At 29.6% G+C, this 27,803-nt stretch overlaps 1 protein-coding gene and 7 non-coding genes across 9 annotated transcripts; all 8 read left to right on the top strand.

Annotated features, from left to right (window-relative positions):
* Positions 1 to 122: 122 nt before the first annotated feature.
* LOC115695847 (sterol 3-beta-glucosyltransferase UGT80B1) lies at positions 123 to 9,526 on the top strand. Of its 2 annotated transcripts, XM_030622936.2 has the most exons (15): positions 123 to 408; positions 1,184 to 1,255; positions 2,306 to 2,399; positions 2,502 to 2,635; positions 2,983 to 3,053; positions 4,705 to 4,786; positions 4,998 to 5,096; positions 5,272 to 5,327; positions 5,723 to 5,757; positions 6,002 to 6,218; positions 6,871 to 7,086; positions 7,556 to 7,615; positions 7,705 to 7,744; positions 8,219 to 8,440; positions 9,296 to 9,526. In XM_030622936.2, the coding sequence occupies exons 1-15, from the start codon at positions 331 to 333 to the stop codon at positions 9,347 to 9,349; spliced, it is 1,530 nt and encodes a 509-aa protein (XP_030478796.1). In that variant the 5' UTR covers positions 123 to 330; the 3' UTR covers positions 9,350 to 9,526. The 2 variants fall into 2 exon arrangements, with proteins under 2 accessions (XP_030478796.1, XP_060973328.1); XM_061117345.1 differs by lacking the exons at positions 7,705 to 7,744; positions 9,296 to 9,526 and having other exon boundaries at positions 8,219 to 8,432.
* LOC115696102 (U5 spliceosomal RNA) lies at positions 3,831 to 3,948 on the top strand. Its single transcript, XR_004007700.1, has one exon. It is a non-coding gene; the product is annotated as a U5 spliceosomal RNA (small nuclear RNA).
* Positions 9,527 to 10,045: 519 nt separating the features above from the next.
* On the top strand, positions 10,046 to 10,161 carry LOC115696058 (U5 spliceosomal RNA). The gene has a single exon (XR_004007656.1). It is a non-coding gene; the product is annotated as a U5 spliceosomal RNA (small nuclear RNA).
* A 12,155-nt stretch (positions 10,162 to 22,316) lies between these two features.
* On the top strand, positions 22,317 to 22,433 carry LOC115696046 (U5 spliceosomal RNA). Its single transcript, XR_004007647.1, has one exon. It is a non-coding gene; the product is annotated as a U5 spliceosomal RNA (small nuclear RNA).
* Positions 22,434 to 23,308: 875 nt separating this feature from the next.
* LOC115696091 (U5 spliceosomal RNA) lies at positions 23,309 to 23,425 on the top strand. The gene has a single exon (XR_004007689.1). It is a non-coding gene; the product is annotated as a U5 spliceosomal RNA (small nuclear RNA).
* Positions 23,426 to 24,443: 1,018 nt separating this feature from the next.
* On the top strand, positions 24,444 to 24,560 carry LOC115696035 (U5 spliceosomal RNA). Its single transcript, XR_004007636.1, has one exon. It is a non-coding gene; the product is annotated as a U5 spliceosomal RNA (small nuclear RNA).
* A 640-nt stretch (positions 24,561 to 25,200) lies between these two features.
* Positions 25,201 to 25,316, top strand: LOC115696069 (U5 spliceosomal RNA). Its single transcript, XR_004007667.1, has one exon. It is a non-coding gene; the product is annotated as a U5 spliceosomal RNA (small nuclear RNA).
* A 1,063-nt stretch (positions 25,317 to 26,379) lies between these two features.
* Positions 26,380 to 26,497, top strand: LOC115696080 (U5 spliceosomal RNA). Its single transcript, XR_004007678.1, has one exon. It is a non-coding gene; the product is annotated as a U5 spliceosomal RNA (small nuclear RNA).
* Positions 26,498 to 27,803: the final 1,306 nt, after the last annotated feature.

Here is a 27,803-nt window from a genome sequence, read left to right as displayed (position 1 = left end):
ATCCAGTACTCAGATTGATCCAGATGGAAGACTGCAAGCTTCTGCTAATCTTGAGTCTGAAAGCTTAAAGGGTAAATATTATTCGTGTTTTTGAAAGAAAGACACGTGGCGTAAAGAGGTAATCACCATACTAATTTGTATATATGGAGCATAAAATGCTATATTTCAAAAAGCTTCCTCTTTTAAGTGTATATACGAAAATGAATTTGGGTCCTAATTTGAAGCCCAACTACCCCAACCCAGCCCATCAATTCAAACCAAAACCCATAAGATGTCGTCTCCCAGAACCACGGCCAACTCTCAGTGTCTACAATTTTGGAGTAAACTGTAATGGAGGTAGAGGAGAGGACGAAACCAATCGCCATTTTTATGGCGTTCGGTACCAAAGGAGATGTTTATCCTATTGCTGTAAGTTCCTTTGCTTCCTCCTCATCTAGAATGTGAAAACTCTGTATAAAAGAGAAAAAATGGTTGTCTTGTATATAATTGCTGGGTTCCTCTAACAGAATTTGGAATTTTATTTCATTATATATAATGAAATTGTACATATATATGTATGTGTGTCAGTGTGTGTGTTATATATTAAACAAGTCGAATTATCTTTGACTTAATCTGCAGTGTTCATACACTTATTATTATCAATGTCAAGATATTGGAAATCATTATTAGGAGCTGAATTTTAGACAATGGCCAAAAAGAAAGTAGAAATTTTCTTGAGTTTATCTCAATGAAAATGATCTCCCAAAATATCTTCTTAAACTTTTGTTGATATATTAAGAAGGCCATGTCTAAATATTAGCAGTGGATTGTTGTGGGAATGGAAATCATGTAACTTTTTTCTTTTCTATTTCGTTATGTGTTTACTTATCCATTTTTGATACAAATTTTGAAGAATGTTGTACATAACCAATTATATGGAGAAGAAATGAGTTTTGGTTTCTTCCACCCTCCTCCTCCTCTTAAATCTCTTTCCCTTCAAGATTGTTCCATTTCGGTTTAGTAAACATGCCCAAGAAGCTAAAGTTACTGAGTAGAAAAAGATCAACAGAAAAAAAAGGTTTTTGAAAATAGTCATTGTGAAATTTAGACCTCACTACATATTATTTTCTAGTTGGACTTTGAAAGGATTGATATCTAATTCTTGTTTCCTAATATTATTTTATTTTTAAAATTCTGTTTGCAGGCCATTGCGGCAGGTTTTGCTTTTGATCAAAGACAGTACCATGTGATTCTTATAACACATTCAGCCCATGAGGTTTGCCCTTTTGAATAGATGCCTTTGGAGTAGTGTTGATTGACCCTGTTATTCACAATTTGCATGTAGAGGATAATTATGACAAAAGGGAAGAACTGTTTGTAGAAATAATATAGATAAAACAAGAAGAAAAATACACCACCTCTATAAGCATTTTGTCTTATTGGTTAAAAAAGGGTATTCTTGTTTTTCAATCATCAGTCAAGCATCCCACTGACTAGTGTTTGTAAGATCGAATTTTTGCGTAGCTAGGGGGTTCAACAAAGTAATTTTATATCTGATTTTTTATTCCTAGGTATTGCTACTTACTTATTGTTGTGTTCCGCATAGCTAGTGAAAAGTAATATTTGGAATTTATAAGGAGTTTTTTTTCTCCTCATTTTTAGAAACGTTCAGGAAAACCATGAAGTTGATGTAGGTGCACACAGCCAATCTCAAAGTTATGCGAGCAACGATGTTAGGTCCTGAAATAAGATGAAAGTAGATTCCTCTTTGTTTGGAGAGGGTGTTTGGCACTTATAGATGGGGATGTCATGTCGCATACTTGAATTTAATGCAGTTTTGGGGTAAATTGTGAGGCCAATGGCCAACACATGTAAAATAAACAGTTAGCAACACTAGAAGCAGGTCTTGTCAATTTATATTAAATTTCCTAGGTATTTTAACATTCTATCTATATGAAAAGAATCATTTATTTGCAACACAAGGATCGGTATACATATAGCAAGATAGATGTTGATGCTTAGAAACTAGTTCCTGTTGAACACTTAATTAAAGCTATACTACTATGTTGTAGGCTTGTACAGATTTAACTTGGGTGACCCAATTTACTTTTGTTTTATAAGTTGATCATGTATGGTGAACAAAAATTAACCTCTTATGATATTCTGCTTTCCATGAGTTTCTTATAAAAAAAAGTTGAGCTTTTATCTTAAATGCTTTTGAAACCCATTCATTATCATTATATTTTATTTTATTTATTTTATTTAGAACCTTTTGGGTTGTTGAAAATTTATTTTTAAATATTGCAATGTGTTGCCTGCGATGCAGTCTTTACGATCCCACTTGGCTGAAAGAAATGTTGCTTATTATCCAATTTCCTCACCCCCTTTTATTTCTACCGATCACATTCAAAACACTACAGGTTTGGACAGCTTTGTTTCTTTATACCATATGCTAGCTTTGAAATCTCTTAGTAGTTCTTGCTGTTGCTATTGTGATAGGATCTCTTTGTTTTATAATGCAGAATCGTCAATTTCACAGCAAAAAGAGATGCTTATTAGAGACCATAGAAGAGAATGCTATTCTATTGTTGAAAAGACATTTGGACAGCGCCCAACCATGGAGGATGATTGTATTGTGATAAACTTTTTCGCACTGGTATCTATCTGAAAAATCAAACTCCTTATTTTCCTTTTCAATTGGTTGAATGCCTTCATGAAATATATTTTAGGTTTGGAATTACATTCCAGTAAGACAATTAGAATCATATGATGCAGTTTCTTTAGATGGGTTTCCACTAATTATGAATTATAAGAAGGGAGTAGATTGGCTGCTAGTAAGTAGATGTCTGTGCACTGTATGACTACAAAACATTTGTGGCTTTAGAGTTGTGGGCCTGAACCTTGTAACTACTTTTAAGAACCTGAGTTGATTGGCGTTGCTCTAGAGGTGTCATACAATATTCATGATTATGTGATCCTTGAAAAGATTCCTTGTTGGTCTAGGAAGGATGGAGTCTCGCTGAACTGTTCCGAGTTCGTTGCATAGTTGCTGCTCCATATGTTGTTCCATACAGGTAGCAATGTTTTTATTCTTACACTTATGTGAACCTTTGTTAAGTGACTATTCTTATTCTTATTCTTATTAGGGAATTTCTCTTCCTTAATCGATATTTATTATCCATTTCTGATGCCAATAGATTTTGAAATGACACAAAGGAAGTTTTCACAAGTGTTAGATGTCATCTTTTGCAACATGTATTGATAGTGTCTAAATAACTTTAGATTTCTTATCAGTTCACGCTGTTCACATTAGGAAACTAATTTCTCAAGAATAAGAATACTGATAGAACCTGTTCAAAATCTGTGTGTTTCTCTCTTACCGCCTTCAGTTTATTTGTGTAAAGCATGCTTCTGAGCATGCCTGAATATGGTTTACTTGAGTTTGTGTATGCATTAAATTCCAATTGCTTGTTTCAGCAAGACCGATTGATTGAACACTGATTTTTATTTCTAATAGGAGAACCAGTGTTAGAGGTCTTAACATTTTGTAGATAATATCAAGCCAGTATTAGAGGTCATATAAAATATTTTTGTAGATAATTTTTATAATATAAATAAAATGTGTATATTGTATAGTTTCTATGTGTCATTCATGTGATGAGCAGAAAATCCGGAACTTGGTTCTCTGCCATCATTACATATGACTACTACTATAATCTTCACATGTAAGTGGTCAAGAATCATAGAAATAATAATAGTTTTGTAATATTGTCCCACATTGGAAAGAGCATTAAAATTCCTGTCAAAGAGTAACTATATAGTAGGTGACAATTACACTTCAATACTCACGCAGCCATGTGTTGAGCACAAAGCGAACTATTCTTTCGCCTTTTACTAAAGAATACCGTGTGTTCGTCACTTTCAATGGCATACGCTTATTTTTGAAGGGTTTTCTTCTAATGGAAGACCCTAAAATTTTAGTTCAAACTTAAATCCCTTTATATTTGACATATAGAATACAGATTTTTGCAAGCAAAACAATAGAACTGAGCACTAGAACAAATAACAGTAGCACTAAGAACAAATGCACGCCTTTGAGAGGCCTAGACTCTCCATGATTCAGGGAGAGAAACCTCATTACATGCATAACCCTCTCTATTCCCTTACCTACTTATATTATTCTATTTTCCACTCAAAACTCTCCTCAATATAATTAGTCATTACCTTTCTTATTTTCTCCTCATCCTCACCCTATTAATCCTGGGATCTAACACATTAATGCACGCTAATTACATGCCCCATTTGGCCCCTTTCCCTTGCGTTTACTCTTACTTCAATCTAACAGAAAACACAAATCCCAAGACAGCCAACTTGCCATTACATTCTTCACTAATTACCCACTAACTGCCTAGCCGTGAGAACACACCTATCCTGTTAGAATTGGCGGTTTCTTCCTCCTTGCATGCTTGAACCGTATCGTATGCTTATTATGATGAGACTCACAATCTAAAGGATCTTTGCATCAACACTATATTCACCTCAATGTACTTAAACCAGAAATCTTATGTATTTACTTAAAAAGGAAAAAGAAATCTTATGTATTTATTTAGGAGAATTATCTTTATGGAACTGAAAGTAACATAAGAAAACAAGACATTTATTGAACAAAGAATAACGACGTTTGAGTTAAGTATTAGTTAATTTGTTTCTTGGATTTCTATGCAGTGCACCATCATCATATGAGCGCCACTTCAGAAAAGAACACCCACTGCTGTATAAATATCTACAGGAAGCTCCCAGGCACAAGGTATGTCATGAGTTCTAGTGGAGATATTCCTTTAAATGGTTTGCTACTTGTGATGTGACTTTATTAGTTGATTTAACAGAACTTAATGCAATGAAAAGTGAATTGAGTTTTCCATTTATTTTTTTAATTTTATTTAAATAAACGTGAATTAAATTTTCGAGATGCATACAACATTCTTGTCTTAGTTTTGTATTCAAAATTTCATATGTAGGTTTGTTGGGAAGACATTATTCATTGGATGTGGCCATTGTACACTGAATACTGGGAATCTTGGAGGCGTGATTTGAATCTGAGTTCTTGCCCTTTTACAGTTAATTCAATTCGTTTCAGTACATTACAACAATAAATAAATTTAACCTGAAAATAGTATACATTTCATTGTATCACAACTACTTTTTCAACTATATAGTATTGTCAGAAGTCAGAACATTCATGGTTCATTTTGATGTCCGCGTAGTAAAGGTTGTTTATTTTGCTAAACTCAGGATCCAGTGACGGGTCTACCTGAATGGCATAATAGCTCTTCATCTCCCTTGCTGTTGTAAGTCCTAGTCTTTATGTAATATTCAGGAAAAAATTGGAGCACAAGAAAAATGTGGAGAAGGAAAATGTTATTTCCTGAACTTCTATGTTTGTGGAGATGTTAATGAAAATAGAATTTTGTATTTGCACTTATCATATTAGGCACCCTCACCCTTGAATTTCAATGATTCTAATTCTATTAATTTCTGTGTAAAGTAGGAATTGCATGTCAAATTTAGGGATGGGCTAGTATATTGAACCCCAAATTCTTGAGGCAAAACCACTGAATGATACTACTGAAAATTTGGAAGTATTCTCCTAAGAACAATGTTGCTCTCTATCGATTTTTGAACAATTGTTAAAATTAGTAGTATTTCAATGCAAATAACATCTATACATTATTATTCTTGTCAGGTACGGATTTAGCAAAGAAGTTGTTGAATGCCCCGGTATACTTTACTCCTATATTCTTTAATATTATGTCATTTTGTCCCAGAAAGATAGAGATCCCTTCTTAATCCACAAATATCGTTCAGTGGCTTCCTTGATCCTTGTCTATAATTTTTTTAGTGAAAAATAGTGCATCATTTGCCTTAAATTTTTCATGGTTGATACCTTTTTCTTTTCAACACTTCCGATTTATTAGTTCTGTTTTTCAATTTTTCTTGTCACATGATTACATGTAATCAACAGATTACTGGCCATCAGCTGTTCGGGTTTGTGGCTTCTGGTTTCTGCCTGTGGAATGGCAGTTTTCATGTAAGAAGTGTGGAGAAATTTCAGAGCTAGTTTCTGCAGGGCATGTAAATAAAAAAGATGAACTTTGTTCAGATCATGTTTATTTGCAATCCTTTTTGAAGAACCGTATTGCTGAGCCACTTGTGTTTGTTGGGCTGAGTTCTGCTGGTAGGCAAGTTCTTTAAAATTTAATGGAAAATACTTCAACTTTTTTACCTAAACATTATTTTAGAAAAATGTTGATTTATTATCGATAATTTGAATCGCCCTATTTTGTTCTTTTGGATTGCATAATGTTCAAGAAATGATCACGTATTTCTTGATGTTAGTTTCTGATTAGAACTATGGCTCAGAGTATTCAGAGATGTCAGATTGAATTGGTGTATGGCTTATCACTCTTATCACTGTTTAGAGGTCCTAATTAATAATTATTGTATACAGTGGGCGGTAAGAGGAAAATTTTAACCTGAAAAGTGGCTGTAATGGTTACGTAGTGAGCACTGTGGCTAGAGAGGTATACGCAATTGTTTAAAGTAAGGAAGATAATGTGGAGTTCCTATGGAACAAAATAAAGACTCGGTTGCTGTGTAGTTATATATACAATGTAAAAGAGTTCAAATGGTTATTTTCTGATTTTTGTAGTGAATAGCAGCATCCAATGTCACTGTTTTTTCTTTGTTTTGTCAGAGTTTTTTCCACTCTTTTGCCTTGTATTTTTTTTTCCCTTGTTAATACATTTTCTGAGATTTTGTTTGAAAAAATAATAATATGATGATGTTATCATCTTTCCTGTACTTCAACTGAGTTTTACTGTATTTTTGCAGCATGGGATTCTTAAAAGATCCTCTAGCATTTCTTCATGTTCTTCGAGGTGTTCTAGATATCACAAGTTACAGGATTATACTTTTCACAGCTGACTACAAACCTTTAGAAGCGGCAATACAAGTAGCCAATGCAGAAGCATCGTTGGAGATGAATCATGTACAATTAAGTGAAGATTGTTTCTCGCTCTATAATAGCCGACTCTTCTGTTTTTCAGGGTAAGCATCTCTTATTTTTAAAAAATTCAGTCAAATATCCTCTTTTAGACTTTGATACAACAACAATATTTGTATTAATAAAAGATGATTGGATATCATACAGTAAATGTAAATATCCACTAAACTATCAGATTTGTATGAGATTTTGAATTCTATTTTTGTATGGTGCAAAAACACATGACAATTATGACTCTAGAAATTTGAAAGAAATTAAAGTAGCAAAAACTGTTTGCTGAGTATACTAATGCATAAAGTATATGTCTTAATTAAGGTTTAAATAATTATTCTACTTGAAAAAGACAAAGTCGTTCAAGAATAAGAACAAAATAAAATCTTTATCAGCATAGTTTTTAGTTATATAAATATATTTCAATATCCATTGTTATGTGCTGGCCACCATTAACTTGGTGATGGGTCTTAAATTCATTTTCTCTAAGGAAATTAACATGTCTTCACATCTGTCAATCAGTACGATACCATATAACTGGCTCTTTACTCACTGTGCGGCCGCTGTTCATCACGGGGGAAGGTGAGAGAACTACTCTGTTTTTCATTTTGTGAATAAGATATCTGGATGTTCACTAACATATAGTTTCATATTTGGAATATTGGAAATAGTGGAAGTACTGCAGCTGCGCTTCAGGCTGGAATTCCACAGGCGAGTTGTGTTACTCGTTTTGTCCTAAAACCAAATCCTATATTTAGTGATTTTACTTTGCTTTTAGACTAATTGGGAATATAAGAAGAAAAGATAGGTAGCAACTCAAGGGGCTGTTTAAATACTGAAAATAAGTACACATTCGTATTGCTATTAATTAAGGGTGGAGGTCTCATTCAAACAGTTGGGACCTGTTGACATTAGTATCTATTAGAATTTTCTTTTCATGATATCAAAGTTCTTTTTTATGAAGTCACTGCCATGCTTTTCCTGTGCTTGAGTGCGAGTCTTTGCGAAAAGATCTGTTCTGTGCATGTGTTGAAATTCATGGATACAAGTGATTCACTTAATAACTACTTGAAAATCTTATACATAGCATTTTTGGACATTTTTCCATTTTAGTTTATTTCTATTACTGTATTAATTTTGGTTCAATGAAATTATATTTCTCAATTATTTAATGTTGGAGGGCAGGTATTATGTCCATTTATGCACGATCAATTCTATTGGGCTGAGAGAATGTATTGGCTTGGAGTTGCACCAGAACCATTGAAAAGGAACCACTTATTCCCTGAAACTAATGATGAGGCAAGCGTCCAAGCAGCTGCAAATGTGCTATCAAGGGCCATAAATGATGCATTATCTCCTGATGTCAGAGCACGCGCCACAGAAATTTCTCGAAAAATTTCTCTTGAGGTAATTATTTCTTGATAGTGTACATTGTATTATTTGATTGCATTTTTAAGGGCCAAATATATCTTGATATTAATTATTGCATCCACAATCTGCATATTGTCATGAATTCCATGCTTACATTATCTGCATTGTTTATTGCATCACTATTTATTTCACTTATGAATGATGACAAGATAAACAACTGAGAGAGAATACTAGGACACAGCAAAAATAAAATAAAATCTGACACTTTTTTGGTTAAGTTCAAAATCAAACTTTTGTTGGTTAAGATTTCAAATCTCAAGGTAGTAAGTAAAAACTAAAGCTATTGATCACTAGCACCTCAATTAGTGGGCTGCATTTTCAATTCATTTTGGAAGTGGAGATCACTGTATACACCTCGATGATCATTTGTTTTGTACACATTTTATGGTACATGGTGTACTTTTATTAATTGGAATGAAAATCACATGTTATTAAGTGTGCACATTTATTGAACTTGATTGGTTATTGTTAGATTTCAGTAACTCATATCATATCCCTTCCAATTATAGTGGATTCACAGAATTTGTATGCAATCCAAATAAGATTGGATATCCATTCCTTTTTTGGATTGGATTGAATCTGTCACTAGATACCTGTATTTATCTCTTTTGCAACATCATTCTCTAATCGATTGCAAATTTATATAATTATATATTTTGTGTAGACTTAAACTTCAATACTGTCTTCATATCATTATTCAAAGACCATTTGATACTGGTTGATGCTCCATTCCTCGAATTTGTAAATATAAAAAAGAAATGTTTCATGAATAATATGTAGAGCTTATGATCAATAATCCTGCAAATCTTATTCAGACTAAATTTTTTTCAGGATGGGGTCTTGGAGGCTGTCAAGTGCATAAAGAACGAGCTACAGAGCCCATAAAGATTGAACTAACGGTTTTATAACAATCTTGTTCTAATATTGTTGGAAATGTATTATAATTTTGGATATTTGCAGTGATCTTTCTCATAACTCTAATGAAAATTTCTTCTATGTACAATGTACGTGTGGATAAATTATAATTGCAAGTATGCCTTATGACTAACTTCTTCAAATCAATATCATGAACATTGAACAGTCTCTTCAAATTCCTATTTTGATGTGCCTTTTTGGATATTTTTTAGTTTGTATCAAATCAATCTGGCTATAGTTTTAGATACATATTCAAGCTTTTCTGAGCAAGTACGAATGATAAATTATATCTGAGGAAAAATTTAAACTAACACTTATTTTAACAGAGATTAAGATTTTTCTTTTTCATTAATTAACCCTTAGTTATTTATTCAAAATTAAATAAATAAACTCGTAGTTATCATACTCTTGTCTGGAACAAATTCTATTTTGTGAGAACTCATCATTATTCATTACAGTTTATAGAACTAAAATTTCCAATTTCATAATAAAATTCTAATTATTTAACTTAATGTTAGGCAATGTATGCATGCAGTCCAATTGTACTTACTAATCTTATCTTTGTAGAAAGAGTGTACTTAATATTGTCCCACATTGGAAAGAGCATAACATTCCTCCCAAAGAGTAACTATATAGTTGGTGGCAGTGAACCATTAAAATTCAAGCAGCCATGTGTTGAGCACAAAGCGAACTATTCTTTCGCCTTTTACTAAAGAATACCGTGTGCTCGTCACTTCTAATGGCATACTCTAATTTTTGAAGGGTTCTTTCTAATGGAAGGCCCTAAAATTTAGTTTAAAATTGATGTATTTGTGGGTTTTTTTTTTTTTTTTTTTTTTACAACAAAAATAATATAATAAGGACATTATATTCACACCCTTAAAATTGATGTTTACACCCTATTTGTATATAAAAAATGTAATTACATATTTATCCTTTTATATAATGACCAAAATACATGTTTACAACTTCAAATTCAATTTTTAGTAACTGCACTCAATTTTCTTGTTTTTTTTCCCTTAATCGAAACTTACCTAGCAATCACTAACAAAATTTCATCAATGGTTCTTTTCTTAAAAAAACATTAACAGGAAAATCACTCACACAAAAATAAATTTTCTATCCCAGAAATTATAATAATAATAATAATAAATTTTCTTTTAGATAGGAGTCTTCCCTTATCTTTTTTGTAAAAGAAAGAAAAAAACATTCATTCACGATCATAATTCTTTTAATTTGCTGGATATTTATTCTTAATTCAATTTTTGAATGTATATATTACTAATGAAAGAGAAACCTTTACTAAATCACATGCACAAGACTGTTAATATTTGATAACGTTGCTTTAAAGCTCTCACTCTAGATATAGTTTACTTCTAATGTGATCATGGAGGACTCGTTCAAGAAAAAGAAAATGAAAAGATAACTTCTTCAAGTTTTAGGTTAGATTTTTTATGGGGTGTACAATATATCTAAGAAAAAATTGTAGATTGTTTAAGACCTATATTTAGAATTGAATGGGGTTAGTAAAAAAATATGGGGTGCATTTAGTTTGGGGTGTGGTGATCAATTATGGGGGTGCAAATATACTTTCTCTAACAAAAATTGTAAGAAAAAATGTTAGTTTATTTATTATTATAATTACTGTTTGTAATGTTATTTTGCAATATATTATATTTATTAAATCAATGTTTCAACATGTTTATTAAGTCGCACATTTTTGTAAAATTTATTTAATAAGTAATAAATAGTTAAATTAAATATTTTTTTATTAAAGAGCAAATACTATTTTTTTATAATTTAAAATTAAAAAATATGAAAAAAATTCAAATGTATTTATTTATTTATTTTGAAAATAAATGTGTGTTATTATATTATTATAACTAATATTTGTAGTAATATTAATTTTTTTAGACTATTTATAATATAACATGTTTATAAAAAATTTAATTAAAGGTTAGAATAAATTTTTACAAAAATACATATTAAATATTTTTTATTATAAAATAAATATTCATTATCAGTTTTATTATAATTAATTATAAATTAAATAAAATAATAAATATAAAAATAAAAATTATAAAAAATAATATATATAAAATTTATATGTAACTTCATTCAAAATAATTTATGAAATTTTTATTATTATTAACACTTATATTATAATTATATTTTAGTGAAAAGATTAAATAATATGAAGTTGAATTTGGGATAACATAAAAGTTAGATATGATAAAATTATAATTAAATTAGTAATTAGTAATAATAATAATAATAACAAAATTAAATTAACAATAATATTAATTATATGCAAATTTATTATGTATTATTATATATATTTTGTATGTAAACATGAGAATATGCTTTTAATGGTTAACAAAATGTATATAATAAATTGTAAATAATGTTTTTTCATATATATTGTAATTAGTTAATATAATGTACAAATGATTCTTTTGTTCAAATTTGCTCTGGAAAGGAAGGGTCTTTCGTTGTCTCCTTTGAATGATGGGGGGTGGAACTGTGAGCGTTGAATTGCACCTTTGTTAAACAAAATTAAAGTTAATGTTGATGGGGCTTTATTTGAACAAGAGGGCCAGTTTGGAATGGGCTGTGTAGCTCGAGATCATCATGGAACCATGGTAGAAGCTTTCAAGAAGGGAAACGTTGGGTATGTCCAACCCGAAATTGTTGAGATCGTAGGCATCAAAGAAGCGTTGAGTTGGATTGCGACTCATCCCTGGGACAATGTAGTGTTAGAAACAGATAGTTTGGTGTGTGTCCAAGCAGTCCAAAGTAAAGTTTTTATGTCCTCGCAGTTTGGTTTTATTGTTCAAAATGTTAGGAATTTACTTTTGACTTTATCTTTTGTTGAGTTATGTTTTGTTAAACGATCTGCAAACAAGTTGGCTCATTGCTTGGCAAGAGACTCTTGTTTCTCTACATGTTATGTGCTTCAGTTGGAGGATTGTTCCTCTAAAGTGCGTTCTATTGTTTTGAATGAGTTTAATTAATAAATCTCCTGATTAATTTAAAAAAAAAAAAAAACCCTTAACATATACTGAACAGTTACTAGGAATGTTCATAAAAATATCCAATCCAATCAAATTCACACAATTCGATTTGATCTAACCTAATCCGCAAATTGCAGATATTCGTACTTTGTGCGGATTGGATTGGATTAGAAAATTTAAAATTCCCACTTGTACGGAGTAGATGTTGATTGACATATAAAAAATAACTGATCCAATTAAATCCATACATGTTTATATATATATTTAAAAAAGTATTATATAAACAATTAATATTTCAATGTGAAAAATAATAATTTAAAAATCTAATACATATGATACAAATATATATATTTATATATTTCAAAATATAGTAGATCAAATATATATTTTATTATGATTTACAAAGAAAATATAATTTAAAATAAAATTCAATATTTTTTTTATATATATAATTTTTTTTTCTTGCTTTAATTTTTTAATTTTTTGTTTTATTTATTTCAAATTCTTGTTGGAGATATTAAACAAAAATAATTTATTTTATTTTGTTGTTAGTTATATATATAAAAAATATACTTTTTAATAAATATTAAATAATTTAACATTAAATAGGAACTAGTCTGAAATAACCGATCCAATCCACACTTTTGCGGATTAGATTGGATTGGATCCAAAATATGAAATCCGCACTTAGGCGGCATTTGGTTAGAGGTAATGAAATTGAATGGAATGGAAAGGAAACAATTTTCATTCTATTATTTTATTTGGTTGCATTTTAAAGTATTGGAATGACATTCCAATGGAATGTTCTTTTCACTATTTTGGTGGAATGACTATTTCATTTTAAAAAGGAAGGAAAGACCATTCTAATGTAACAGGAGAAAAAAATAATGATTTTTTTTTTTTATCAATTTTTTATGTATTTTAAATTTTATTTCATTCTATTCCTATTCCTATTCCCATTCTCATTTCTATTCCTATATATATTTTCATTCCTTCCTACTAAATGTCACCTAGTGCAGATCGGATGCATTATAAACAAAATAATGTGAATTGAATCGAATGAACACTCCTAATAGTTACCATGTAAAGAAAAAAAATAATACTCATAGAGGCTCTAACTTGACCTCTACTCAAACAAAATCCTAAGCCTTAGGTAAAATAAAATCTGAATTCCATGTACAAATATTTTTCTAATAAATTAATATTAAACATAGTAGTTTGATGTAGTGGTAAAAGTTTTAAGAGATTAAAAGTGCACAAAAAAAAAAAAAATTAAAATATCATTTTATTTGGTTTAAGTCTATAATCAAAATTTTGAAGTACTAAATTTCAGTAGCCAAGATACGGTCTCGTCTGCCTTAGTCTAAAACTGACTCTACTTAATACAAGCTTGTTGGGTGTTAGGTTCGTTTCTATTTGTTTTACTCTATTCTAAGTTTCATTTAGCTCAAGACTCTCCACAATGAAAATTTACTTTTCATATAAGATATAGAATATATAAGAGGAATGTGTTAGACATTTATATGTATAAACTGAAATATATGTATGTGTACATAACATGCGGAATAAAAGAACATATACACTATATGAATATAGGATCGAAATACCTCTAGCCATTGAATCTTTGAGCTTTAGTCCCACATAAGCTTGTTCTGCAAAAGGAACCGATTGATGTGGGTAATCGGGCTTCCTCGCTCTCTCAACTCTCTTTAGATGGATTTTGCTGTTATGAACAGAATGAGTGAGGAGCTCGGGGACCGAGACCCTATATTTATAGGTGAGATACTCCATTATCTGTGCCACATTAATTGTCAGAATATTTTGACAATTAATTCACGAAATCAAATGGGGTAATGAATATAGAAATCTGACCATATATAGAATATTACATAATTGATTTTGTTCAGATTCAATGAATATAAAATATTCATTTATCAGAAAATCAATTATTTATTTTATTTTCTTAAATAGAAATTTATTTCCTTAAATAGAAATATATTTCTTAAAATAAAAAATATTCTTATAGAATGGGCTACTCCTCTCATTGCTAGTTGGTTTTAAGATGGAACCCTATGATTCTCAACATGGTGTCAGAGCCATATCTCTCGCGGGCAAGTGATCATATCCGATCCGCACCGATACAGATAGTGACCATGTCCACTCTGATACGGTTCAAGATTGGCGAGCAAAAAAATAGCCACCATCTTGAGGGAGAATATTGTGGACATTGTCCCACATGGAATAAATGGTAGAGAAGTGAGCCATATATAAGAACATGGGCTACTCTACTCATTGCCAATTGGTTTTGAGATGGAACCCATGATTCTTAACATGGTATCAGAGCAAAAACAAACAACAAAAAAAAATCTCTAGCGACTATCCAACCCCCAAAAAACAAGCCGATCGAAGTAGAGCCGAAAAAAAAGAGCTACCAAAAATAAAAATAAAAATTGATCCAATAGCCAAAGTAAAAAAAAAGTCACTTGTGATTCGGGGATAGTGAGCCAAAAATAAAAAAGAGCTACCAAAAATCCAAAAATGCCGATCCGAAAAGTAGAGCAAAAAGAGCCACCTGTGATCAGGCAAAAAGAACCACTTGTGATTAGGGATAGTGAGCCAAAAAAGAGCCGCTTATGATCGAGTTGTTTAAGATGGTGAGCAAATAAAATAGCTACCATCTTGAGGGGGGATGTTAGAGAGTCCCACATTGCTAATGTGTGAAAAGATTATAGAATATATAAGAGGAATGAGCTACTCCTCCCACTGCCAATTGATTTTGGGATGGAACCTCATTCATCTTGTCCTCAAATTCTAACACTTATACACTACAAGCTAAAAGTACACATGTGAGTTGTGTTAGGTTTTTCATCCTAATAGTGTTGCCTTGCTTGCAATTAACTTTTAAAATTTATTTTTTGACGGTAAAATTTTTAAATTTAAATTCTGTTAGTACTTAGAGACTTTTATCTATTTTTTTGCAGTTAACTGCCATGTAGGCATGTCCACGTGTACACAATTTATATGGACACAATGTACACACGATACAATTTTATTGGCCAACCTAATTAAATATTTAAAAATAAATTAATTAAAAATAAAAAAAAATTGAAAAACAACTTTTTTTTTTCCTTTCTTTTACTTTTTTGCCTTTTTTTTTTTTTCTGACTTCAAAAAACAAATAATTTTGAGAAAAAAACCCTAATTCCTTTTTGTCTTCTCTAATACCTGATTTGCGCAACCCCTTACTCCTCCCTAATGCCTCACCTACACAATCTCATGCTCAGCCCCGTCTGGTCACCTCCGACCACCAACAGTCCAAACAGACCTAGGACTAACATCCCCTGACCTCAAAACCCAAAACCTGACCTCCCTACTCTCCCCAATCTTTCTCTCTCTCTCTCTCTCTCTCTCTCTCTCTCTCTCTCTCTCTCTCTCTCTCTCTCTCTCTCTCTCTCTCTCTCGTTTTCTCTCCAACTCTTCAACGTCACTAGCTATGTAGCTTAGCATGCCAAGGGAATCAGGGACAAACATTAGAGGTCGAAGCCCTACCTTGTCGCATGCACGAGAGGTTTATTACCTTCTCTCTATTGGGACACATTCTCTCTCTAGCTATTTTTTTCGATGGTCATGGCGCACCACCGAGGATCTTCTCGAACATGGAGAATAAGAGCCATGAAACCAGAACACTATCTTGAATGTCATACTCAATGAATTCTTCAGAGATTTGATTTGTAAGTTCATCTTCAGTGGTGAGGAATTCGGGTGGAATCGATTTTGGATCAAGAAATTTGATTGAATAATGGCCTTTGATGGCAGCAAAGAATTGATGTCGCCATGGTAGGAAGTTTTTTATCGAATTCAACAGATAACGAGTGATTGAAGGTGAGAGTGTTTGTTTTGGGTAACGAAGTAGAGAGACTTCTGGAATATGAGCTAGAATCGGCCATGGAGGAACGACGAGGACCATTTAGGCATTTGATACTATGTTGAGAATAAGAATAAAGAAAAGTTAAAAACCAGAAATAAATAAACCAGTGTGATTGTATTGATGAAGATGAACTGAGCTACACTGATTATACATGATAGTTTTTATATACAAAGCTAGGAGAAGAAAAGTTAGTTACAGTAGGAATTTAGTTACAACAAGATTCAAACAACTCACAATAACAGAAAAATAACTAAAGTAATTAACTAAACTATCATCTAATATTTTCTTGTTTTACATCTTGTGCATTGGAGCACAATTATAAATAGTAAGCCAAATATAATACAAATTTATTTTTTGTACTAAATTTAACACAAATTTTAGATCTTCCATTAGAAAAGATCTAAGCTATTCAAATTACTATGAAACATCTCCATGCTTTAATGATTAATGCTCTCTACCTACATAATGGTGACAATACTTAAATCAAAAAAATTTCGTCCTTAAAAATTAAACTAATAATTACATTATTTAGATAATGAAAAGTCTAATTGGGTAAATAAATAAATAATATATTTATATAAAATGAATAATATGGAATATATTTTTTTTATCTCGGGCTTCTCTATAATTGTATAGAAAACATTAATCAATGGAGAGGGATGAAAAATAGGGTAAATATTATTTTGGATTCTGTGTTTAGTAAAAGTTACTGATTGAACTTTCTGTTTTGTTAAATGATAAAATGGACCCTATATTTTTCAAAATGGTAAAAATAGGACACTGAACTTAATTTTTGACAACTTTTTTTTTTTTTAATATAACCAACTTGAAGACAATTCCTAACACGAATAGATACAGAAAATGTAAACAGTTATGTCATAACACCTCTAGATCAGTTATTATTAAATTTTATTTTGATAAAAAATCAGTTCAGGGTCCTATTTGTACCATTTTAGAAAATACAGGGTCTATTTTATCATTTAACAAAATTGATGGTCCAATTGGTAATTTTTGCAAAACACAGGATCCAAAATGGTATTTACCTTAAAAAATATGGTATGAGAATAAAAAGAAAAAAAATTACACTAAAATTAGAATATATATTTTACATACATATTCATGCATATATATATTTGTGTGTTCAATGTTTTGGCTTAGTGCTAAGACAAAAAAAATATATGAGGGCTTGTTTGGTAATTCGTATAATGATTGTATTGCATTAAATAATAAATAACACTATGTTTGGATATAACGATTTATTGTATTAATTATTACGACAATTTTTTAATACAATGTAAGTTGTATTATTTAATACATAACAAAGGGTTAGTATTATCTTGTATTATAATATTTACAAAGGATCTAGGGTCAACTCCAATCTCTTCGATCTGGGACCCAAACCAGACTAGAACCTGGCTGCGGACTTGAATGCGGACCTAGACCCAAACGTAGATGCAAGCTTGGGACAGAGACCCGACCCAAACTTTGATCCAGACCCAAACCCGACTTGAAGTCGGTGTTGGGGTCTAGTTTATTAAAAATATATTATAATTTTACAGAATTTATTAATACAAGTCAATATCAAGCATATTATTGTGTTAAATAATACTAATACAATACAAAATAATACAATACAATCTAACATAGTACAGTATATCAAATGAGGCTTGAGAGAAAAGAAAATGCCAATAAGAAAAAAATAACGATATACTAGAATTGGATTAGAGCCTTTAAATAAGCATTAGTTAGAATTATTAAAATAAATAAAATAAGAAAATAATCAAAATGGTTTTGATATTTTTAGTTCAGAGATATCTTTTAAAATAAATTGATGTAGGGTTAGATATTTAGTTTATATACTAGGTGATTGTTACGTGCCAAGCCACGTAGTGTTAGTTTTATTTAATATTTTAGTTTTTTATTTTAATTAATAATTAAAATAGTATAATTATTTAAACGATTTGTTTTATAAAAATAAAATATGTATCAGTATATTTAGTAAGTAAAACATAGTTGTGTTATAATAATGTATGTTATTAATAGTAAAATGTACATTAATCTTCTAATTGAAAAAAGTTCTATTATCTCATTTCATATCTAATAATAGTTACACAACTATATATTTATAGGCTTTCACATTCTTTGCAAATTACTAATAAGCACCAATAATATTTTCATATTCTAATATTTTTCAACCTTCTCCTCTTGATGGTAAAATTAAAAATAAAACTAAAAATAAGCACAAACATATAAGGTAAATACTAATTACAGCCCATTTCATCTTCTTTTTATTTTTTTAAGCCTAAGCCCAAAAATCCCTAAGCCAACACAATCAATCTTCTTCTTCCCCGATTGCAATGAGTTGCCCCTTCTGTAATTATTTATATTATTTTTTTTTGAATTAAATTCTCTTACATATACAGTCTCACATATATATATATTTATCTATACATTTTATCTTTTCTAGGTAATTACAGAAGGGGCAACTCATATACAGTCTCACATTTATATTATCTTTTCTAGACATTTTATCTATATTTTTCTTTTTTAAAAAATAAATAAAAAAATTATTAATATTCTCCCAAGATAGGTTTGTTAGTGAGAGATGTGGGTAAGATGATTTTTTTAATTTAAAAAGAGATTATTAATATTTAAAAGATTATTTAATTTTTTGGGTTTAATTATTTGGTTTATTTGGTAACGGGAGATCAAACGTAATCGTTAAATTTAACAGAATATTCTTTTATTTTTAAGTATATTCTGTTAAACCAAAAAATGCCGTTAGATAGGCACTTTTAATATATAAAGAAATGGTTGAGATTTTGAATTGGATATGAATATTTTTTTCATTAAATTAATCAATTTATATATTTTTTAAATTGAATGAAAACTAAGAAAATAAGAGAATTAAAAAGAGAACAAATAAATAGAAAATTACTGTGTATACGTTTTATTTTTTAAATTTTCCTTTTAACTTTAATTATTTTATTTTTTTCCATTTTTATACTTTCTCTTTTATAGTTTTATATTTATTTATGAGTTCATTTTTAAGATATTATCTTTTTTGCTCATTTTTTGTAGTTCTTTCTTTTACTTCCTTCCTGTTATTTTCGGCCATGGAAACTGAAACTTGGCTTTTTCCAAAATCAAAATTGAACTTACAATACATGTCACAACTCTACACCATGATCAAAACCATATTGCAATCTCATCTCCTTTCTTCTTCATCATATAAATTATTTCATCCTTTGTGGTTGTTTGAGATCGTCCACCACGTGAAGCTTCCCTATTTAATTTCTAAATTAAGTTGTAGTCGATCGTAACCTAAATCGCAACCCTAAATCACCATCAAACCATATGACAATCTCAATCATGTCTCGCCACTTGAATCGCGATACCACCATGTGAAGCTTCTACTAATCTCTATAACGAAATTGAAGTCGCAATAGCAACTTAAATCACTATCAAACTATATTGCAATCTCTCAGCTATGCCCAGTCACAATCTAAAATGCAACCCTCAATTACCATCAAACCATATTGCAATTTCAGCTATACTGGAGTTTCAGTGCAAATCACAACGTTTCTTCTTCTTCCTCTAATCACTCTTTGATTGATCACCGTAATTTTGTAAAAAAAGAGTCTTATATACAGTATAATTGATTTAGTTAAGTATATCTTACTTGAAAAAAGCCCTAAGTAGAGACATTTGAAGCGATTTTAGAATTATTTAATTTAATTAATTGATATATTTTTTGAATTGAATAAAAAATTAAGAAAATAAGAGAACTAAGGAGAGAATAAATAGGCACATTTGAATAAATTTTAAAATATCACGTCACCATTTCGTGTCTCAGCTTTATATATAGAATCAATTTATATATTTTTTAATTTAAATAAAAAATTAAGAAGATGAGAAAATCAATAAGAGAATAAATAAAGATAATTTAAGCAATTTTAGAATACTACATGACCACCTCATGTCTTATCTTTATATATATATATATAAATATATACTAGGTGAATGTACGTGCCGAGCCACGTATTGCTAGTTTCATTTAAGATTTTGATCTTTTTAAGATTTTGAATGTATTTTATTTTTAAAGATTGTAAATTTTTTATTTGAAAAAATTAAATATTTATATTTGAAATATTATTTAATAATGTATTAAAAATAATATTAGTGTAATTATAAAATTGTAAATAAATTTATTATTAGAGTAGTAGATTATTCTATTTAGTTCTTTTTTTAACATAGCATTGTAATGTAAGTTTATATCTATAAATATTCTGTAAAGTGTTAATATTATATGAACATCTTCATTTATAAAACTAAAAAGTGGGTCAATGACAGAAGTGGTATATCTGCAATCACACAAAGATAGAAGTGGCATTTCTACTTCCTATACTTATCCAGAGAAAACATTAGATAACGTGAGGTTAACTTTAATATATAAAGATTTTTCTTTTTTAAAAAAAAAATAAAAAAAATTATTAATATTCTCCCAAGATAGGTTTGTTAGAGAGATATGTGGCTAAGATAATTTTTTTTAATTTAAAAAGAGATTATTAATATTTAAAAGATTGTTTAAATTTTTTGGGTTTAATTATATTGGGTTTATTTATTAACGGGAGATCAAACCTAATAGTTAAATTTAACAGAATATTCTTTTATTTTTAAGTATATTTTGTTAAACCAAAAAATGCCGTTAGATAGACACTTTTAATATATAAATATATAGATATAAATAGATTTAGTGTAAGTATAAATTATAAAAATATATTATTTTTAGCAAAATATAAAACAATGTTGCTTTAATAACTTTAACTAACAAAAATTATGAGTGCTGATTCCAGCTATTTTTTTTTATTTTTTATTTTTGTTTCATATCTACTTTTACTAATTCAAAAGAAAATCAAATGTTATTGAATTTGATTTAATTGTTTAAATTTTGGATTTTTTTTTTCATTTTGACACTTTAATTTATTTTTTTTTTTATTTTACATTTTTACATAATTCCACCTAAAAATAAATCCCTATAATAATTAAAAGAGCAACCTAAATCGCAACCAAAATTCGTATAACAATCCATATAAAAATCACTGAGAAATCCAAACTCTAAATTTAAAAATAAAAATAAAAAATAGTATAGGTAGATAATTTCCTTAGAATTTTTAGTAAGTGGACATCCATTAATCCTTTTGGACTGGATTGTTACTGTCAGTTATTAGGTTATTTAAACCCTTTAATTGCTGGACTAGATTTTTTAATATTGGAATTGGATAGCTATATTTATTTATTTCTTTTGTACCATTATTCTTCAATCGATTGCACAGTAAAAGTAGGGGAGGATTATTATTAGCAATATATTTACATATTTATTCAGGTGAGCTTCCAATACTTGATAAATTGATGAAAACAAAATCAGCTACAGAAAACTATTATCTTAGATTTTAATTTCTTTCTTTCTTTTGTTCCTGTGAAAATAAAACGTTCATTTATTCATCAACATCAAAAATCTCATAGAACTATATATATATATATATATATATATATATATATAAATCATTGTTCAAAAATCATATATTCCTTGGATTTGGAGTACAACAGAAAAAAGTGTTTCATGAATAATTGTGAACTCATCTCTGGGAGAAAATACAATTCTAAAAAATGTTAAATTAGAGCTTATGATCAATAATCCTGCAAATCTTATTTGGACTGAAATTTTTTCAGTATGGGGGTTGTTGGAGGCTGTCCTATTGTTCATGTCCAATACTTGAGGAGCCTAAAAGCTTGAAACCACAGTTAACAAACTACACTACTGAAGTTCTAATAAGGTTATATCTCCATTCCGTATGTGATGAAACTTGTTAGAAAGAATCATAAAAGTAGTAGTAGTAGTTTTGTATTATTGTCCCACACTGGAAAGAACATAAAACATTCCTCTAAAACAGCAACTATATAGTAGTTGGCAACTATTCATAAAATTTACCGCAGCCATGTGTTAAGCACAAAGCGAACTATTCTTTCGCCTTTTACTAAAGAATACCGTGTGCTTGTCACTTTCAATGGCATACGCTTATTTTTGAAGAGTTTTTCTTATAGAAAACTCTAAAATCCAGTTTAAACATGGAACGCATTTGTCCAATTAATGTCGTTTAAATTGTTTAACTTTGTTTGTTCTATGTATTGTACATGATGTGCCCTTTACTATTTATTTTAAAAGAAAACCACATGTTATAGTGTTCACATATATTGAATTTGATTGGTTATTATTATAGATTCAAGTTACTCATATTCAAATAAGATTGGATTCAATCTTCTGTTATCTAATCAAAATCATTTTCATGAATGTAGATAAAAGAACTGATCAAAACCTTCTTAGTTAAGCAGATAATGGACCAATTAACTTTCTTTTCCACCGGAACATAAGATACAAATAAAATTATGATTTCAAATTATGTTTATTTAATATGTATGATGAATTATAATAACAATATATATTAATAAATTCTTCTATTCTATCAAATAAAGAGTTGTTTCTTCGAAATCCTATGTATGCCCTTTTGAAAAAATACTTCATCTCTTTTCATATCATATCTGGCTCTAGTTCCTGAGACAAATTGAAACTTATTTTGAGGATGTATGGCATTTGTATCTGAGGAAAAATTGCATAACCAATCAACTAATCATATTCATTTTTGGAAAAGAAATCTATATTTTGAATTCATTCTAAAACCTAACAAATAGATGGAAGAACTAATCATCACAATCTATAGAAGTAAGAACTCCAATTGAAGCTTGAAATAGTTAATCCAATGAATAATTCACTATTCACCAACACCAAGTGACTCAACTAATCTGAATGTCCTAATTAAACGTTAGAAATTGTACGTTTGTTATACTATCCCACACTGGAAAGTGCATAAGCATTCCTGTGAAAGAGTAACTATATAGTAAGTGGCAATTAATGTTTAAAAATCACGCAGCCATGTGTTGAGCACAAAGCGAACTATTCTTTCGCCTTTTACTAAAGAATACCGTGTGCTCGTCACTTACAATGGCATACGCTTATTTTTGAAGGGTTTTCTTTAAATAGAAGACCCTAAAAGTTAAGTTCAAAGTTAATTTTTTATACGTAAATAATAATTTTAATTTTCTTTTCGTAATATTTTTTTATTTAATTAAGCTTTTCTATGCAATAGAGGTTTATGTGAAGGAGCTACTGTAACAGCGGTTAAAGTTGGCTGCGTAACAAATTTCTAGCCTCTTTTCGAAAAGAGGTCTCGTATGTCGAAAAGAGGCCTGGTGGGCTAATCTCAGTGAAGTAATGGGTGATGTATCATTGAATTGAGTGCAGGTTCTCTTGCTTGTCTGATTAGTGCTTTTTTTTTTTTTTTTTTTTTTTTTTTTCTGCGTTCAGGGCATCCTGCTGGTACTTTGGATACCTGTCCCTTGGGGCATGAACCATCCACTATAATACCCAAAAAAGTAGTTTTATTTTTTTTAAAATTTTGGGTACTTTACCATTTTTTTATAATTTGTAGAACATTTTATAAACTAAATACTAAAATATACCTCAAGTAATCTACTAATCAAAATTTAGGCTCGACCCTATCTCTGTTATTCTGTATATGATTTCTCACATGAATTTCGAGGAGCTCCCAATACTCCCAAGCTTTCCCACTAAAGTTTTCTAGAACGACTGATCCACTTAGAAAGTTACTTTTTCGATAATTATGGGTAGCTTACAAGATTATATAGTAACTAGTACTACTACGTACAAATGTTCATCTTTGGTTAAGAAAAATTGGATTGATAAAGTAATGAAAAGAAAAGTGAACAGTAAATATGATAAAAAACAAATAAAACAAAAATGGGATCTTGCCTGATTATTGTAATTTCTTAATATGTGACCAAAAATATTTAGAGCAATCTATTTTACTGTTAAAAGTTAGAGTGAATCACGAGAAGTATTATACTAGTTTTGGGCAGCCAAATTGTGAATGTAATGATATATGTACCAATTCTCAGTCAATTTGTCCCACATTGAAGAAAGCTTAAGAACTTTTCCAAGAGATTTTCTATAATACAACTAATGATAAATCATTTAAGATCACGCAGCCATGTGTTAAGCACAAAGCGAACTATTCTTTCGCCTTTTACTAAAGAATACCGTGTGCTTGTCACTTTCAATGGCATACGCTTATTTTTGAAGAGTTTTTCTTATAGAAAACTCTAAAATTAAGTTTAAAATTTAACTATATTTTTCGCTTCCAAAATTAATATTAGAATGATTCTATTTTTTTGGATTTTAGTATTGGGAGAATATTGCCTAACACTTAAGTGCTATTTGAGTATGCTAATAGTATAGCACTGGCTATTTTATATATTGGAGCGTAGGAATATTAACTTAGTTGATTATTATGGGGCCTTCAAGAAAATAAGTATTCTTTTTTGCTGTGAAGAGCATTAGACCTATAACCAGTACTAGCTCATGCATTCCTTGCCATAAATATATATATTTACTTAGAATATATTTGCAATTTTGTAATGCATGCACATTGCACCTACTGCTGTTCAAGTAAATAAGGCTGATCGATCATGCACTAACTTGCATCACAGAGCAGCTTTGTCTGAAGCAAATTCTACTGACTAGTTAGTTATAAACTAAAAGGGAACTTAACTATGTATGAAACTAATTAATGAACTAATAATGTAAGGCAATGAACGTAGTCCAATATTACTTACTAATCTTATCTTTGTAGAAAGAATGTACTTGCAGTTTTGTAATATTGTCCCACACTGGAAAGAGCATAACATTCCTGTCAAAGAGTAACACTATATAGTTGGTGGCAATTAGTCTTTAAAATTCACGCAGCCATGTGTTGAGCACAAAGCGAACTATTCTTTCGCCTTTTACTAAAGAATACCGTGTGCTCGTCACTTTTAATGGCATACACTTATTTTTGAAGGGCTCTTTCTAATGGAAGACCCTAAAAACTTAGTTAAATATTTATTTTGTTAAAGCTTACGACATTTGTCCTAGCTCGATAAACTTAAAGACTTTATAGGCAGTGCTATATGAAGTTGAGTTTCATATCATTTGGCTTATAAAAGCTTTTAATATCAACAAAATCGGCGACAGAAAACTATTATCTTTGATTTTCATATCTTTCTTTTGCTCTGTGAAAAATAAAACGTTGAGTGGTTCGTTTTTATTTTTAATCTCAACATAAAAAATCTCATAGAATTATATATATCATTGTTCAAAGCTCATTTGATACTCTGGTTGATACTCCATTCCTCGGATTTGTACAGCAGAAAAAAGTGTTTCATGAATAATTAATTGTCAACTCATCTCTGGGAGATAAGTTTTACAATTCTAAAAAATGTTACATTAGAGCTTATAACAATAATCCTGAAAAATTTCAAATCGTATTTGGACTGAAATTTTTTCAGGATGGGGTGTTGGAGGCTGTCCAGTAAGAACGAGGTATAGTGCTCAGAAAGAACGAACTACTCTTTTACAAGACTCTTGTTTACCATTATGGTTGGAATTGTATTAAAATTTTGGATGTTGGCAGATGATCTTTCACCTCATAATCATAAATATAAATAAAATTCAAATTACCCTCTAAAAAATATCAAATCAATCTGGCTACAAATATATTCATGCATGCTATCATATTCTTATTTGGAATGGAACAAACTCTAACTTTTAATCTCATTTCTAAAACCTAATAAAAGATGGAAGAATTCACCATTACAAAAACATCCCCCATATACCCTCCTATTCTTCTTGTCCACTACTTGAGGAGCCTAAAGCTTGCATTTACCATATAGTTAACAAACTATGCATTTTTTTACGCTAATTATTAACCAGTAACCACTACTACTGAAGTACTAAGGTTATCTGTATGTGATGAAAGTTGTTAGAAAGAATCATAAAAATAGTAGTAGTTTTGTAATATTGTCCCACAGTGGAAAGAGCATAAAACATTCCTCTAAACACAGCAACTATATAGTTGGTGGCAACTAATCTGAAAAATTCAAGCAGCCATGTGTTAAGCACAAAGCGAACTATTCTTTCGCCTTTTACTAAAGAATACCGTGTGCTTGTCACTCACAATGGCATACGCTTATTTTTGAAGGGTTTTTCTTTTCTGAAAGACCCTAAAATTTTAAGTTCAAAGCTTTTCTTTATTTTCTATCTTGTAGAGAGATTTTAGTTTTAACCTAGTGCTCTAGAATATCTTGTATGTAAGTGAGGTCCGTCAATAGGCTGGACTAGATAATCGGTGCCTCTTGCTCATTGGCATGAATTTATAATATTAGTTAAAATGTTTTATAGGGAAACTTACAAAAATATTGGAATTTGGATTAATTTTTATAAAAATATTGTCACACGGAAATTTTTTCAAAAATACTGTGTTTTTATAAAATACCAATAAAACACAAAGCATAACAACTCAAAACAATAGTAGAACAACAAAAAACACCAGTAGAACACTAGTGAAAACTTAACACAGTATACTGCAGTATGAAATTTATAAAAAATACAGTAAAAAAGTAAAAAATACCGTCTGACAGTATTTTTGTAAAAAAATAGCAAAAGTTAGTATACCATGTAAATTTTCCTAATAATATTACAAAAAATGTGTAATGGGCACTTGAGGTACATTTCAAATTTTGATTTAATAAATAATAAGAGAATTACTTTAAATACTATTTTTTTTTTTTTTCAAATTTACGATTTGGGTTACTCCGTTAGTTTTTCATTATGTGAGTTGCTATGTAAATTTTGATTGCGATTCATGTTGTTTTGTTTGTTGCTATGCAAGTTTCTATGTGGATTTCAATAAAAATGCAAAAATGCAAAAAAGAAAAAAAAAATTGTTTTAAAGTGTAAAAAAAAATCCCTTATATTAAGGTACATAGTGCATTTCGATATAAAGTCTTACACATTTTGATTTTGATTTAAAAGATAAGATGAGAAACCACTAACTAATTATAAAGTAACACCTTAGTATGATATTAACCATTTTAAAGTGCTAATTAGCAATACTCTAATATTTAAGAGTTAACGAACTGTTAGCACAATATTCCCGATTATAGTTTAAATTTTATATATTAAATTATTATAGGGTGAGAATTTGCATGGAATGTAAACTATTATTCAAAATTTTGCAGTTGTGTATGTCACTTTCATCTTCGACAAATATTCACTTACTGAAACTAAAACCTTACCAATAAGCCCCTTATGTAATTTTGTAGACTTGATCGCTCACTCAAATTAAGTTATTTCTTTTATCACGTACCAAAAACAGATAAAAACTTATAAATTTACATCCCTATACAAGAATCAACTTATATTCTTAGTAATTGTATATTTTTTAGATTTGATTGAAGTAATTAGTTATCACCGCATCATTGAATATTTATTTTTTCTTCTTCAAATTTGGCTATATATATATATATT

The sequence above is a fragment of the Cannabis sativa genome, chromosome 6 (genome assembly GCF_029168945.1).
Source record: "Cannabis sativa cultivar Pink pepper isolate KNU-18-1 chromosome 6, ASM2916894v1, whole genome shotgun sequence".
NCBI lineage: Eukaryota > Viridiplantae > Streptophyta > Magnoliopsida > Rosales > Cannabaceae > Cannabis > Cannabis sativa.
Note: the sequence above shows the minus strand (reverse complement) of the source record. Positions and strands in the feature narration are given on the sequence as shown.